The sequence below is a fragment of the Ambystoma mexicanum genome, chromosome 2p (genome assembly GCF_040938575.1).
Source record: "Ambystoma mexicanum isolate Mex_15411 chromosome 2p, UKY_AmexF1_1, whole genome shotgun sequence".
NCBI classification, from domain to species: Eukaryota; Metazoa; Chordata; class Amphibia; order Caudata; family Ambystomatidae; genus Ambystoma; species Ambystoma mexicanum.
Window position 1 is genome coordinate 631,348,131 of NC_090923.1, and position 17,173 is coordinate 631,365,303.

The 17,173-nt window shown below is 45.4% G+C and overlaps 1 protein-coding gene across 2 annotated transcripts in view; it reads right to left on the bottom strand.

The window, feature by feature from the left end:
* The window catches only part of TRAIP (TRAF interacting protein), a 535,773-nt gene extending 521,387 nt beyond the window's left edge, over positions 1-14,386 (bottom strand). The window contains exon 1 of one of the 2 annotated variants that reach the window (XM_069644161.1): positions 14,160-14,385. In XM_069644161.1, coding sequence (XP_069500262.1) covers positions 14,160-14,257 — 98 coding nt within the window. In that variant the 5' untranslated portion in view covers positions 14,258-14,385. Of the gene's footprint in view, positions 1-14,159 lie in introns of both variants that reach the window. The other variant, XM_069644162.1, reaches the window with a different exon arrangement.
* Between the last annotated feature and the right edge of the window lie 2,787 nt (positions 14,387-17,173).

Sequence of the window (17,173 nt, forward strand, 5' to 3'; positions counted from 1 at the left end):
CTTTCGTCGCCTTCCCACCTCCTTTGTTTCCTCCTCAATCTAAGGTCTGGATAATCAGGAGGGGGGCACAACACGCCAAACTCCAGACAAGTCTTGTAGCTCCAAAACCATTATGATGTCAATTTGGTGCAGTATAAAAGCTCATAAATACATGTATTTGCATCTTTAAAACGCTCTTAAAACAGAAACAATTGCAGAGCTGTTCCTTGTACAATGCTCTATGGTCCTACCAGGCTGAACATAACATGGGGCAGGCTCCTGTGCACCGTTACTTCCTATTTTCTTTTCTTGCAGTATTCGCCTGAATTTAGGCAATACAATGGACAGGTACAATGCTATTTTGAGCACTGACAAAGAGTCTGAATATATGTCTGTATTTTGTCCTCATCCTACCCATTTCTTTTTACACTTCTGCACATGTGCATCCTTTTGTTCATGGTCTTCATTTTAAAGGGCAGATTACTCAGATGTGTTCTGTGGACAGTATTCCGATAACAGGCCTGGAACCGGATTGGGGTTGTGATCTTTCATCCTTCAGAAATTGATCTAGGAAGTCGACTTCCCCCTTCAGAAGGGGCAGCTGACATTTGTCAAAAAGAAAAATACAGCCTCAAGACTTGCCACTGTTCCAAGTTGAACAACAAAAAGTATTCAAGAGCTACCTGTGAAGCCATTTTGGGAGGTAAAAGCCAGGCAGATAAGGGTTAATGAGGGAGCGCCGAAGCAAGCAGTTTCTCTAAAAATGTGTTGTCGAAGGGCAGTTGTCGAAGGGCTCGGGGTAGATGGCTCACTCTCATCATTCCAAACTGGACTCTTCATCGGTATAGTACCTGCCCTTCTTATCCCAAAACATCACTCTTGTAACCACTTTCCTTTCTCTGTGGCGTGCCCCTGGGGAGCGGGGGGTTGAGGGGGTGCAAGGGGTATGGCTATTGCAGGATTTACAGGCTTTCTTTATTCCCCCTTCCCCCACATGACTCCTGTCTGGGGGCTTTTCTTCCGCGGGCCTGCATCTGTTTCTGAGATTGTGATGAGATCGCAAAGCTCCTGCGGCCCCAAGCCAGCGCTCAGTACCCTCTGTACTGCCTGTCCCCTGTTGGACTCTACCCACCTTCTGCTGGTGTGGGGCTCGTTGTACTCGATACTGGAGCTATGCATTCTTATGAACTGGTAAGTCACTGCAGGATCTTGGGCCTGCCCTCGTCAAAACACAGCTTTTGTGGGTCTGGAATTATTTTTATGTAGCAAAGGTTAGTGTAGAGAATGTAAAGTACCGCCGAGTACCTCGCGGCGGTCGCGCGTGCTCTCGTGCTTGATTGTAATGAGCGACCGCCGAGTACCTCGCGGCGGTCGCGCGTGCTCTCGTGCTTGATTGTAATGAGCGTCGCGTGACCGCAGCGAGGAACGGCAGTTGGAAGGAAACGAAAAGGCGGCCTGATGTAAGAGGGGCGACTGGCGAGCTCCGTGTTAATAAACACTTAACTTGTTTAAATAGTGTGGCGTCCCTCCTTCAAGTGGCGACGAGGGGGCACACGAAGCTTGCCGAGGAGCCCAGCGACGTTTCCTTTGAAGCGGAACGTGCTGTGATTAGACGAAGACGGGAGGAAGCCTGTGGAGAGGTGGGGGCTTAAAGAGCAGCTGTCTCCGCAGTGCCTCGGAGCGTGGCGCTGCAGGGGGACGTTCTCCCCACTCTCACTCGAACGGCCACACAAGGAAAGGCCGTTTGTCCTGGTGGGTGCCGCCCACTCCCCCTCTCATTGGACACGAAGGTGAGGAGCAGGGAGAGGGGGGGCTGGGGGCATAGCCAGGGAGGAGGTGCAGTAAAGGAAAATTCAGAGTCGATGGGCATAAGAGGGGTGTGTTCAGGACATTAAAGCTACAGCAAAGGTGAAACCCCAGTGACTTGCAGTGTGCACAGGAAAACTGCCTCCCAGAGGGCAGATACTATAACAGAGAGTAACTCAGAGACAACAAGAGCCATATTAAGAAACAAGTGTGTATAGCACAGTGAAGCAGAGCAAATGTGCGCCCTAGTGGTCAATGTTGTCATTGCAGTATTAGCAAAAAGAATGCCTCCCAGAGGACAGTAAAGTAACGGCATAGTCTTGACTTTAAGGTGTGCCAAAGTAATTCTGTATTACTGTGAATCTGTGCTCTTCATACATAAGAGTCGCCTAAGAGAACAAGCACATGAGACTGGCAGATAGTAGGAAATAAGGATAACAAAATAGAAAAGTATTGAAGATAAAAGCAAAATAACACAAAGGGTGACAATTGGAAAATAAGGCACCAATTACAAGAAAATGGCTGCGGCAAGTATGTCACCTCCGCCATCGTTCCTGTCAGAACCTGGTGCTCCACCTATAAGGTGGGATAGGTGGAAGAAGCTGTTTGACACGTACCCGATTGCCATTGGAGGGGATAAGTTTGCAGCGGCAAGAAAAGAGGCAATCCTGCTGCACAATCTGGGAACCGAAGGCAGAAGTGTTTATGATGGATTACCGGAGCCTCCACAAGAAGGCCAGGGAGAGATGGACCAGTATTCCATAGCAGAGAAGAAGTTGGAAGTTCATTTTGAGGCCAAGAAAAATATAACATTTGAAAGACACAAGTTCTTCCAAAGAATACAAGATCCGCAAGAGCCGGTGGAGAACTTCATTGCAGCGTTGAGGTCTCTTAGCCATACGAGTGAATTTGGGCTGCTCACTGACTCTCTTATAAGGGACCAATTAGTTCGTTGCACAAATAACAAAGATACAAGAGAGGTTACTATCAAAGGATGCATTACTGGAGTTGGCCATCGACATGGCAAGGAGTATGGAACAGACCCATAAATATATGACCACTATGAAGGGAGACAAGTCGGAAGGAGAAGTGGCTGCTGTGAAGGGATTTCGCAAGACTGGCCTCAACAAGGAAATCAAGTGCTACAAGTGCGGTAGTAACCGTCATATTTCCACAAGCATGTTTTGCCCAGCCAGAAATATCTCGTGTTTAAAGTGCAAAAAGAAAGGGCATTTCGCGAGAGTGTGTCGGGAATCAGGGACGGTGCAGAGCATTGAAGCAGGTGGAAGAATGTTGGAACAATGTGAAGATTTAGAGATGGGAAGGAGCAACCAAACAAAGCATGTATTGGAAGTAACAGAAGTATCAAGCAAGGGAGGTGCACCTACCGATGTATTCATGGTCGATGGAAGGGTGGTGACAATGAAGGTGGACAGTTGCTCACCATGGACATTAATGTCCAAGGCGACATTCCTGAGTTGCATGCAAGGAGATGTGACAAAATTGAAGAAGCATAATATAGAGCCATATGCATATGGAAATGTTAGAATTGGAATTATAGGGATGTTCCAAGCTTCCATCAAGTACAAAGGGAGGAGCTGTGAAGCAGAGATATACGTTACCCAAGAAGGTTCTTCACTTCTGGGATGGGAAGAACAGTGGAAATTGGGAATTAGGATACAGGCGAATGCGGAGAGACCAGTTGATGTGGCTGAACTGAAGGATAAATGGGAAAAAGAGTATCCCATGGTGTTTCAGGAGGAACTGGGATTGTTAAAGGGTTTTGAACATGAAATTCAACTAAAGGCAGGGGCCAGTCCGAGGGTGCACAAGGTGAGACCAATACCTCATGGATTGAATGAGAAACTCAAATAGGAAGTGGAGTCGTTACTCCAAAGAGGAATAATAGAGAAGAGTGAAAGCTCGGAATGGCTATCGCCGGTAGTAGCAGCAGCTAAGGCCAATGGAGACATTAGGTTATGTGTGGATCTGAGAGATCTGAACAGAAACATATTAGTGGATAGACATCCCCTACCAATAATAGGTGATCAGCTATCAGTACTGAACAATGCCAAAGTGTTTTCGGTTATCGATCTCTCACAAGCTTACCATCAGATTCCGTTGGAGGATTGTCAACACTTGACAGCATTTATCACGGTGTTTGGTTCATTTAGATACTGTAGGATGCCATTTGGGCTTGCGTCCGCGGCAGCCGTGTTCCAAAGGGTCATGGAGACGGTGTTGAGTGGAGTAAAAAACATTATTGTGTTCCAGGACGATGTGTTGATATATGCTAGTTCTACTGAAGAACATGATGAAGTGTTGAGACAAGTGTTAAGCAGATTGAGTGAGGCAGGGTTGACGGTGAAGAGGAGCAAGTGTAAGATTGCGGTACATAGGGTGGAATATCTGGGACATGAGATAGATGAGCAAGGGGTGAGGCCAAAAAAGAACTTGGTGGAAGCAGTAAGATGTGCACCTGTACCCAAAGATAAAGAGCAGGTGAAATCATTTCTTGGTTTGGCCGAATATTATCATAGGTTTGTAAAAGATTTTGCCAAGGTATCAGTGCCCCTCAGAATGTTGCTAAAAAAGGGAGTGAGGTTTGAATGGTCTAAGGAATGTGATGTGGCTTTTGAGTGTATTAAGCAAGCAGTGGGTAAGGCGCCATCCATAGGTAGGTTTGAACCTAAAGACAAAACGGTTTTGGTAGTGGATGCGAGCATGTTGGGACTGGGCGCGACGTTAGTGCAGTACAACAAGGACAATACTGAGAGAGTGATAGCATTTGCGTCTAGGACGCTGAGAGGGGCAGAAAGCAAATATTCTGTCATTGAAAGAGAAACGTTGGCCATGTTTTGGGCAGTAAATCATTTTAAATTCTTCTTGTGGGGAAGAGGATTTGTGGTCAGGTCGGACCACAAACCCCTGGTTCAGATGTTTGAGAGTGGCAGGTGGGCCATCGGTTCTCCAAGAATAAGCAGGTGGGGTCTGGGACTCCAAAACTTTAACTTCGAAGTGAGCTATTTACCAGGGAAGCGGAATGTTGTGGCAGACTGCCTTTCCAGACTGCCTCTTAATGGTGAACCTATGGAGGACAGAGTGACAGAGGAGGAGTTAGTGTTAGCAGAGGTAAAAAGTGCGGTCAGTAAGGAGGAATGGGTGAAGGAAGAGAACTCTGATAATGACCTCAAGTTAGTCAAAGGTTGGACGGTGATGGGGTGGCCAGAAAGGAAAAGTTTGGATGGTAAGTTCAATACTTGGTGGGAAGTAAAAAATGAGTTAAACTTATGTGAGGATAGGTTAAGGAGGGGGAGGTGCATTGTTCCTCCTCATTCCCTTAGGTTAGTACTAGTTGAGCTGGCTCATCAGGGGCATCCTGGTTGAAGAGGCTATGAAAAGGAAATTGAGGCAGAATTATTGGTGGCCGGGAATTGACAGGTGTGCGGAAAGGTGTGTCAAGGATTGTATAATTTGCCAAACGAGTGACAAATGCAGAGTGGTGAGAGAAGCTCCGATAATTCCAAATGTGGTACCGGACCAGCCATGGAGTAAGTTACCAGTGGACATAATGGGTCCGGTGGCAGGTCTGGGAGATGGTTTAAAATTTGTGTTTGTTGTAGTGGATTTTCATTCCAAATGGTTTGAGTGGGAGGCTGTAAGGGAGGTCACGGCAAGGGAGCTGATTGGATTCTTAGAAAAAGTATTTCTTAAGGAGGGGGTCCCAGTGGAAATTGTGTCAGATAATGGGGTACAATTTGTGTCTGGGGCAATGAAGAAGTTTCTTGCAGGATACAGTATAAAACACACAAGGACCGCTCTGTATAATCCTAAAGCAAATGGACTTGTTGAAAGAGTTAACAGATATATAAAGGGGGGCCTGCAGATGGCCATGAAATCGAGGCAACCATGGAGGGAAATATTAAAGATGCTGACATGGAATTATGTCACTACGCCTCATTCGGTGACGGGAGTATCCCCATTTGTTTCGATGAAGGGAAGGGAGCCTGGGACAAGGCTTTGTCCAGGATGGCTAGGAATGGCCAAAGTGGTTAGTGTTGACCGTAATCAGATTATGAAACTTATTGCATTGAGTCAGGAAAGAAATAAGGAACTGTTTGATGACAGGATGAGGGTGAAGGAACGTGATTGGAAAGTGGGAGAAAAAGTGTATGTCAAAAATCCTAGACTAGTGAACAAGTGTGTGGAAAGTAGATTTCTGGGTCCTAAGAAGATATGTGCAGTAAAAAGTAATGTGGTAGTTCTGGAAGGTGGTGAAGTTTGGTCGAAAGGAAGATTGGCGAAAGTGGGTGATGAGGAAAGGAACGAAGGTGAGGAACAGTTGAGGAAGGTGGAGGAGGATAATACTAGATTTAATGAAAAGATGAGAGGAGGGGTGCCGGATGAGAACATGGAAAAGACAAGTGGGAAGGTCAGAGAAGATGACAGTCAGAGGTCAAAAGTCGAAGAGGATTCTTTACATAGGTCCAGGTCTAAGCCGGTGTGGATGAGGGATTACGAGACTTGATATTATTGTGCTCAAGTCATGTTTAAGGTATTCAAAATGCAAATGGACATGGAAAGTACTAAGTCATGTGCAAACTGTACAATTCTGTTGACTTTCTATTTTATTTTGGTTCAGACATATTTTCTGATTTATTCTAATTATAGTTGTTAAGTTTTACATTACAGTTATAAGTATTATATAAAGTAGTTTTGCCCTGTTTGAGGGGGAAGATAAGTAGAGAATGTAAAGTACCGCCGAGTACCTCGCGGCGGTCGCGCGTGCTCTCGTGCTTGATTGTAATGAGCGTCGCGTGACCGCAGCGAGGAACGGCAGTTAGAAGGAAACGAAAATGCGGCCTGATGTAAGAGGGGCGACTGGCGAGCTCCGTGTTAATAAACACTTAACTTGTTTAAATAGTGTGGCGTCCCTCCTTCAGTTAGCTTGGGTCTGCGCCCGTCAAACGTGATGTGAATAATCACCGATATATAAGATGCTGTCTTTGTTCCTGCTGTACCTGCAGGTGACTGTTTCCCCTGCCACACACATGTGCGCACACACTCACTGCAACCAAGTGGCGCAAGGTCGCCTCTTTTGGCTGTGTACGGCTTACCTCACGGGCTGCTGGCCCATCAACGTGAGTTATTTCAGCCACGTTATCCGCCTGGTCCATAAACTTCAAGCTTTCTTATTTTTTTTTAAGCAGTGTAACTGCCGTTCATGCAACTTTCCTGCGAGCACACGCTTCACCACGAAAATGACACCGTTAGGACGCTGGAATTGAAATCCTGTCGCGCCTCGTGTCTTCCTCTACCCGGCCTGACTGTGCGTGGCGCCGGAGTTACCGAGGCCCGTCGCGCCTCACTCACCAACTACAGCGGAAACATTCTGTCTCTCGCCCCACTCACGCTCGCTTGCTAGGGATCGCACACGGGCCATGCAATTCGCAAAAAACGCTAAAGTCATGGCACTCACATGTACAGTTATAAAAGATAAAATTAGTACTTAACTGCTGCCTGAGCAGTGAAGAAAGAGGAAGGGCAGGGAAAGGATGTCGTAGTTATGAATTTGAGGAAGAGTGATTGGAAGAAAATATCACACGTATGTTCTACCTATCATAAACTACAAAAAAAGGATTGTTCCAAGGCAATGTCGTTTTGTGTATTGGTTTATGCGATTGTTAAGGTTATGCTGCGCAAGCAAAGTAAAGAGAGTACAGAGCATAATCGCACAGAATTGAGCTAACTTGAATAAATGAAGGATCCGCAGAGGTATAGTTAAAAACATTTAATGTGGAATCATGGGTCAAAATCGCCAAAGTGTGCGATCCAGCAAAAATAATGTAATCTCATGCGGAAAAAAAAAAATTGTCCTTACAAGTGATTACGTTCATACCATTTGAAAAAAAATTACATTTCTTTTTTATTTTAAAAAAAGACACCTTTACAATGGGGCAGATAGAACGATTTTACAGACAAAATGGTGAACCCTCATCTTCCTCCGTCAATGATCCCCGCCCCCCCAAAGCTGCCACCTAGAATTGCATTATTATTTCACTGGCCCTACCCAACTCCAATATCGTTTTATTTGAAAAACATATATAGCCTCACCAGTCATTCAGTGCACGGGTATAGCAGGGTGACTGCAACCAAACCAACAATTATCCCCTAAAGTTGCTTGGGCCATCCAGAACTCTGCCTCAAAAAAACAAACAAAAAAAAAAATGAATGAAGTAAACTATTTTCTGTGACCCGTTATGCTAAGTTACTAAATATTACATAGAATGACTTCTGGCATTTTCAGGGTTTATAGAAGATTCAGGATCTACAAGAGGTGGGATAGAGGACTCATTTAGTAGCCGGGAGGGTAAGGTTGCTTTGCTACAATATAAATGTGCGCATATCTGACTAGACAGGGCACCTCTCTGGGGTGCACGTTTTAAACACTATGTGAGCTGTCTGGAGCAGGGATTCATGTACACTCCAGGTTGCTATGGCAATTGTGTAGTTGTCTGTGGTGTCCATCAGAGAAGTGCTTCAGGAGTGTGGATAGCTGCGTTGGTGTATCTGTGGTGGGTTAGTGTGATAATAAGTGAAAGTAAATGCACCTTCTGGTGCTGGTGTACATTCTATTGGATAACTTGTGTAGTTTTGGTGGAGGAGTTGTGTATTGAGATTTGTTGGTTAGGGTGGGAGGTAGAATGACTTTACTGTTACCAAGTATTTCTCCAATTAGCGCGATATTTGATTGCATGGACCCAGGAAGCATTTTGCTTGAGTTTGTGTTTGCCAGCCACTCTTTAGGCAGCCAAGGACCAGACCAACTTAGGATGATGAAGCATTTCACAATGAACTAGGGTTGCAAGATCACTCCCTATCATGGGGGGGGGGGGGGGGGACACCTTACTCTACCCCCGGACTTTATTTCACCTTAGTTTTACTTGAGTCCATTTTATCCAATTGAAGGAACTGCATCCAGATGATTAGTGGCAGCAACAAAATGTATTAAGTGTAAGGTTATGGGCTTGCCAAAAGTGTTGAATTTCTGTTATGCTCCATTACTGATAAATGATTTAGAGAAAAGAATACAGTAATAATATAAAATTATCAAAGAGTCACCTGTGATAGCTGGATTGACTTTGTAGGAAGATATCATTTTTACCTACTTACATTGTTCAGAGGTCTGTGCAGTTCTAATGGCAATGACCACTGTTGGAAATGGAAATAAATGGACTGGAGAACCCCTCCCACCCCAACTGCCCCCACTGCCCTTTTTTTCGGGGTGGTGTTGATGGGTCTGAGGGGCAAAGCTAGGTGCAAAAAATGTGGGATTCCTGAACATAGGATGCTGACTACTTTGCATAAAATCAAAGTGCATTTTAGGAACATAAGAATTTCCCTCAATGCATCAATAATAAATCAGGCGTGTATTCCTTCTGAGCATGCACTGCACACTAGTTATGGTGCTCATTTCATCTGTCAGAATAGTAACTGTGACAGTAAAACGTGTGCAAAGATGGAGACCTTTATACAGGTTTTGATCATTTTTTGTTGGTGGAGTTGGTGATGTGCTGGCGAGTAAAGAACGACTTACAGATGCAGTTGGTTGCGTGTCGCTGCTCGCATTGAGACTCAACGTTGAGATTCGCAGCAGACTCCAAACACACAATGTTAAGGAGATTCAGGTCATCCTCAATTTGGGGGTGTGGGAATTTGGGTCTCTGCTCTACACAGCACTCCAGCAAGACAATTTTTGCTAGAGCACAGCTCTGTCTTATTCCAGCCCAATTCCTTCCCTGACAATATGTTCAAGCTGTTTGTAATTGTGTGAATGATGTTCCAAAGATAAAACTAATAAACATGCTTAAAGTAATCTGTGTCAAATAGTAACTTATTTAATTTGCATGCACAGTTGGATCAAACAATCCCATGTATTAACATATTGTTGGATATTTCCGTCAGGGGTGAAACTAGCTCCATTGTGCTTTATCATTCTATGCAGTGTCGCAATGCAACAAAAGCCAATAAATATTGCAAACCAAAAGTCAATCCCCTACCCCATGCCTTCTCCTATCCCACTATGTCCTTTTTGGAGGCAGATTGCCACTAGCTAATTTTCTCCACTTCATTCACTGACCATATGCGTAAACTTTGCTGGTTGTTAAGACGGATTTCTTAACCCTCACCTGGTGGGCAAAGGTTCAGAAGGCCAGTTTCTTGGAACAGGGTAACCTTCTTGACAAGCTAGACCAATCAAGGTAGAATGGCGGCGGTCAAGACTAGGTCTCAGGAGGGGTGAGGGTGACTGAAAGACCTCAATGAGCACACAGAGCAAAGGTCACTTACAAATCACTCCCAGTCAGGTGTGTGTGTGTGTATATATATATATATATATAAAATATATATTTCAAGGCCTTTGAATTTCAACACACAAATCAAATCACAGTAATACTTTTAAGCCAACACAAGCCTATCTAAATACATATATACAAGTCCTATGGGCTCTAAAGGGTTAATGCACAAAATGGGTCCACAACCTAAAAGGGGAAGGAAATAGGCAGTGCAAGTAGTCTTTAGACCCTTCTGCATCCAACACTCTCCTAACTAAAAGGCAGTCCAATCCCTAAGAAGAGTGGAGCCTATTGCTCAAATGTACTTTCAATGCTTGTGCACGCGGTAATGCGGATGGGCAAAACGGGGTCTCTTCAAGGGTCTGTAGCAGCTCAAGAAGGTGGATGAGGTGATGAAGAATAGGTTCCCACTATTCGAGGAGGGCCTCCACTTGAGGGCAGAGTTGATTCCAAGAGTCGGGAATAGTTTTCTAGTTCGCACTAGCAGTGGAAAGGAGAGGGGCCCTCAGGGGCCACTTGTGCGTAAAAATGGATGGAGGTGCTAGGGGCCACCAGTTAGGGTTGCGATTACACACCGACCCAGACGTGCTCCAGCCCAAACTTCGGAAGTCGAGTCCACTTCGGTGGCAGGTTCAAGTGTGGCAATTTGGTGGCTCTGTGGCTTTCAGCGATGAAGATACAGCGATGATTCCCAAACGGGACAGTGGCGATTTCTCAGCTCCTGGTGGATGGATCAGGCCAGTTTCAATGCAGCAGGCTTCAGGGGCAAGAGGGGCACAAATGCAGCGCACCTGCAAAGTTCGTCACCACGGCTGGGCGACATGGTAACCGCGTATACTCCGGTTCAGGCGAACTCACTTTACCCCAGACCTGGGAATGCCAAGCGTACGTAATCCGGTGTGGGAGTGCCGTGAACACAGAGCTAGCGACATGCCAAGTCTCCTGAAAACGGCGGCGGTATCAGGGCAAAATATTTGTGTAAGCTGGTCAGCCCACTGGTTGGCCCAGGGACACTTCCGAGAAGGCTTACCTGCAGGGTTTGATGAAGGTGCCGAGAATAGTTGGTCCCACTATTCCAATGGGTCGAAGCGTCTTCGCAGACCTTCTAGGATGACCAGATGCAGAGGGGTCCCACGGGACGACAGCGGGCTAGGGTGGCGAACCTTCCAGTGGGTCACCAGCAGTTCCATGACTCAGCTTCTTAGTTTTAGGATACTTGGATCCTATCGTTTGTTCAGTGAGAACTCCAGAGACTGACATGGTATGGGTGTTTGGGACCTTCTCTTATCCAAAATCTTCTTCGCGCCAAAATGAAGAGGATCCAATGGGAGATCTGCTCACATACAGGCATAACATACGTGGACCATGGTGGTCCCAGGCATTCACAGCACCTCAGACCCTCTGGCACCCAAGATGTGTATTGGAACCAGACGTTCCAGCCCACATCCTAGAGGCACACACACACACAAGGGATGCAGAAGCCCGCGAAAGCTTGGCATTTCGTGGGAGAATGAATGCCCAAATAAGGACTGACCCAGGTCGGCTCGACCTGGGGAAGGTGAAGGGAAAAGTTGGCCAAAGGACAAGACAAAGAACCTTGTGGCATGGCCATTTTGGAGCCAGGCCACCTGTTCGTGCCAAACGCGGTAATGGTGGTTTACCTGGCAGGAAAGGGTTAAAAATATACAAAATGATAAGCTGCCACCAGTCTTGTCCAAGGCACATCTGCACTTCTCCTAAAAAAAATCCTTCGAGTGTATCTAGGGCCTTTGGAAATGACTATGACACCCAAGTGCACTGTACTGGAAGATACATTGTGCATTTGGTACATGTTGCAGAAACGTTGCAACATTGGAAAGGACTAAGGGAAACAAAGTCTCCCAGTACTGACTGTATCAAGGGTATGTCAGTTTTCCAATAAAAAGTGAGCGAAAAGCCCAGAGGAGTGCAGCAGAAAGATGGACTCCTCTGGTAAAGTCAGACTATGGTGTTTAAACAAAGCACAAAAGTTGGGGAGTTGACAACTTTAGGGAAAAACACATAAATGGAAATCTTTCCTAACAACGGTCAATGGGCCGGCTCTTGCCGGGTCCGATATCCGGCATCAGATGTCTGGCCGGATCTCAGACCCAGCCTGCCTCAGCCCTGACAAGGCTTACCGAGCCCCCAGCTTTGCAGATAGAAGCCGGGGGCTCTGTGATCTAGGCTGCTCTGTTCTTCTTTGCCCAGTCATAACTGCACGTTTGCAGGCTCTTGCTCAGCCGGTTTTCTTTCTACAGGCATGAAAGGGACACCACAGGAATCAATGGGTCATGATTATCACTGGGGTGTAAGCCCATCACTGTTACAGATGGATTTCTACATGCTGGGAACGCTATTGTTTTCTTAATGTGCATCTTACACTTCACAGAAAAAAGTCATTTCCAAATTCAAAAATGCTGCTTAAACTTGCATTCACTAGTTTTCTTTGAAATGTGTCTCTTTTAATGTCAGACTTTCACACAAATACCCTGTAATTTCTTTGCCCCATCCTTTGCGTTTTATCAGAGCTTATATTTATAAAGATGTTGTATGCTTGTCAAACTGCTTAATCGCAAATAAATACTTTGGTTGTGCTGACAGCAGTTATTAGGAAACTAAATACTGGGATCACGGGTACTACAGGGGCAGTAATACCCCCACCTGCCAGCAAATATTTTGTTATGTGCAGCCATCAGGGCACGCATCAAAAAGACAACAACAAAGACACAGTTCAGCTGCTAATTTAGCACAGGAAAGTCACTTACGAAAGAGGAGAAGACACTTCTCTCTACATAGATCGGCAGCACTCCATTCCAGGCATGTGTAGCCTGGACAGGAAAGGAAAGTCCTTTCCGGCTTGTTCTCTTAACCTTAGAACATATGAGCCAAAAGGAAGCACTGGATCAAGTTATTCTCCCCTGAGGTTGCAGGGTGAGACTTTCCTTAAGATATACAGGAGCAGATCCATGTAAACATTTATGCGTCAGTGTAATGATCTTGAATAGAATCCTGGATGCAACTGGCAGCCAATGAAGTTCCCTCCTAGCAGAAGTAATGTGGTCCCTCTTAGGGATGTTCTTAATGATTTGCACAGAATAATTTTTAAGTATTTACAATTTGTTGATACTGTTCGTATTCACGCCACTCATGAGCGCATCGCAATAATCTAGCCTGGGCATTATAATGGCCTGCAGTAGAATTTCACAGTTTTTGCTTGCGAAATATGGTTTCAAGCAAGCAACCAGCCCAACCCATCCCCTGGTGAAGCACATTTTAAAGCAATTGATTTTTTAACAAGGAATTGAAAACAAATAATATGATTAACAAACACGTTTTTAATAAATAACAGCTCAGCAACGGTCTCTCAACCAGCGGAGATACCCTGGCAGCCTTCTTCTGTAGATCGTGTCTACAGAGCCCTTAATGTAATAAACACATAAAATAAATAAATAACTGTATTTTGGGTGTACCACTTCCATTGAAGGGATTTAAAGTCGAATTGATGTACAGTATGGAGTTTAGAAAGAATCAGCATGAAAGACAGGCAATCATTTTTAAACTATTATTTCGAACATTTCATAAAAGCGGAGTTTAACTGACAACTCCACCCCCACCCGAGTTCCACCACTGCCGTTGAAAAATAAAAAGGACGTTAAATCCTGATACTATAGTTCCGAAATATATTGTTGTTATGAGACACAGTGGCCGAGCTCTCTGTTGAATTAAGCTCACCCACATGTAACTTCCAACCATGTTTATTGGGTAAACACATACGGCAGCAGGCTCCGCCACGGGGGACCAAGCTCAACTGACATTTAGAATCTTTTCCGTCTAGAACACATTACTGGAATCTCATGAAGTCACCTCACAATTCTTAGTTCAACAAGACAGATGATTCTTGGTGGTAACAGCTGTGGGAAGCGACACTCACTCAAGCAGTGTGGAAGCTTTCCTCCACGCATTCACACACACCACCCACCCCCGGGTTCACTCACTAACCAGTCTTGGTGGAATGTGTGCCCGCAGTGAATCGCCGCCACATCCCTCACATTATCAAAGTAATCGGAGCAGATTGTGCAATAGGCGCGGATCGGCATTTCTCCAAGCCTTCGTTGTTTCTCACAATGGAACCCTCTTCCAGATCTACCGATGCACCCCAACTGCACAGTCTCATTGGCTGGCTAACACTTTGGAATCTCCCGCGGACTTCAGGTTGCTAGGATCCGGTTTCACCTCTCCCAGCGCCTGCGCGTACGCATGCGCACAGTTGCCGACACTATTCAGGGAACGTAGTTTTCTGTGATTCAGAGTGAGTTAGTGTATGCTGGCTGAGCTAGCGTCAGGAGGGAAAAGCAAGGGCAGCCAATCATGAGTAGGGGATCGTGCAAAGTCGGAGCAAGCAGGGTTAACGTTTCGATTGAAAAGTGTTCCAACTTTTTATGTGCCTCGTTCGTATATGTCCCCCCGGAAGTATTGAAAATCGTGGATCATATTTTAAAGTTTGTGTTTGATCGTCTATAAACAGAAGTATTGAGACACCAGTAGAATATCTACTTTTTACTTGATTCTGTTTAATATGCTTTTATTTCGGTTCATTTATAAGAAATAGTTACAACGCGACGAATCAAACGACTATTACAAAAAGCGTTATCAAATTAATGCTTATTTGATAAAATTAGATTACGTACTGATAATCTCCACTACTCCTACTCCCATTCTTCCTTGTCACAGTAATTAATGCTGAGTTACGAATCTCAATGACAGGACACAGGAATGAAGAGTACTGGTCATTACGTCTATGTACCGCTTCCTCGTCTTACTACTTACTAATGGGACATACCAATGCCAGCCACACGTACCATGAATACGTATGTTTCTCACATAATGATGTTTTATCTATATAGCTTTCTCAAAAGTGCTTTACATTCAACATATTTACATACAATATCACCCAACTGAAGTTGCATGCCAATCAGGGCCAGCCTTAGCGGCTGTAGCACCCTGGGCGCCAAAACAAAAATTAGGCCCATGAGCATAGCTCTCAACCATTTCAGTCGCAAAGGCTGTTGAAAACACCCGATTTTGTTTTTGGCAGGTGAGAACCCATTGAAATGAATAGACGCGCAGGTGGCTTGGCGGGTGAGTCAGCTCTTTACAAGGCGGGTGACAGTCGCCAAAAGCATGTGAGTTGAGAGCTATGCATAGGGAGCTAATGGCAGGGCGCACTGGGCGGCCCACCCCTAAGACCGGCCCTGATGTTGATATATGTATAGCTATCAACTCACCGATACATAATTGGCTCATGTTGGTCTTGCCCTGCGTGACCTATGCCATAGCTCTCAACTCACACGCCTTGTAAAGGGCTGAATCACCCGCCATGCCTCCTGCATGCCCATTCATTCCAAAGGGCGTCACACCCGCCAAAAACAAAATCGGGTGATTTCACCCGCCTTTGCAGCACAAATGGTTGAGAGCTATGCTATGTGATCCACGGAACGTTGGAGGATGGTTGGAAAGAGGCTCCTGTTCTGTTCTCCTCAGCTGTCTCTCGCCCTCTGCTCCATGTCACCAATAAAATGTTATGATTAATTACCTTCTCTGATCATTATTCCTTCAAGTGGCGACGAGGATCTAGGAAGTCAAGGCACGTCAGTGGAAGAAACGGAGCTCAGTTTCACACGTGGTTCTGCACACCGACTTGTGTAATCTCACGGATAATATAATTTTCTGAACTGGAAAAGCTGGGATTTGAGCTCAGGTTTCCTCATGTCCTAGCTTGCCATTTGAGAGCAGGCTACATCTCCTCCCATCTAATCCCATCACATTCCATCCCATCCAATCCCATCTTTAGATTTAGGGCCTCATCATGAGCAACTTTATTTGCGTTAGCGCCCACCCGTCCGGCGGTATTACCCTTGGATCACGGATTGAGCGCTAAACGTTACTCCCCATTCCCCATTGTGTCCATTGTACCCAATGGGGAATTTTTGGTGCAATTACCACAAGGTAATACCGCCAGCGGTAATTGCACTGAAAATGGGAATTTTCCCGGCGTGTTTACCCCCAGCTCCCAGCTGGGGGTAAATTCACTTAGGTGTTTGGCATCACTTGGCACTCCACTCAATTTCAAATCATGCATTACCGACCTCATCACCACACATGACTTGGATGCCATATTCATTATGGAGACCTGGATGGCATCCACCACCACCACCTACATCCTACACCTCATCCTCAACGGCTACAGAACTGTACAATTAGACCATCCAAAGAAGATCGTCAGAGGCCTCGTCATTCTCAAGGCGTCACGGCCATGCACCCAACTGGATGTCGCCACCATTGGCTCTTTCGAAAAAACCCTTCTGGCCACTTCTGACACTCCCCAGCAGACACAGTCACTTTTCATCTCTTCTACAGGCCACCCAAGCCCAACACCTCCTTTAATGATGACTTCACAGACTTGCCCAGCATCCACAGTTTAAGCAAATTAGAACAAGTATAACAATGGAACTGCGCCACACACACATTTTTCTTTGCCACAAAGTACAGGTGTACAGTCATTTAATCCATGCCATGAACAGCCTGACACGTGCAGTTGTCATTGCCAAGGGAGGACTCATTTTTCGCCGACCGGCAGCCCGCAGATATAATTTACAATGACAACTGCAAGTTAATTAAGTTACACTTTCTGATTCTGGTTTTGACTCACTCACTTATCTAATTGGGGTTCAATTTGGAGAAGAATACGTGCCTCAGAGGAAGAGCTACGCTCGAAACACGTGTAAGGCTGTTCATGGGATGGATTAAATAACTGTACACCTGTACTTTGTGGCAAAATCTTTTTGTGTGTGGCGCAGTTCGAATGTTATACTTGTTCTAATTCCCTTGCAAATTAGTCACACCACACAAGTCAAGTAAACCCATCGAAAACCCAGCAAGCAAGACTTCAGGTCATTGAAGAACTTCCCGGTGGAGGCTCCCATGGAACACCTCATCAAACTCCATCTCACATT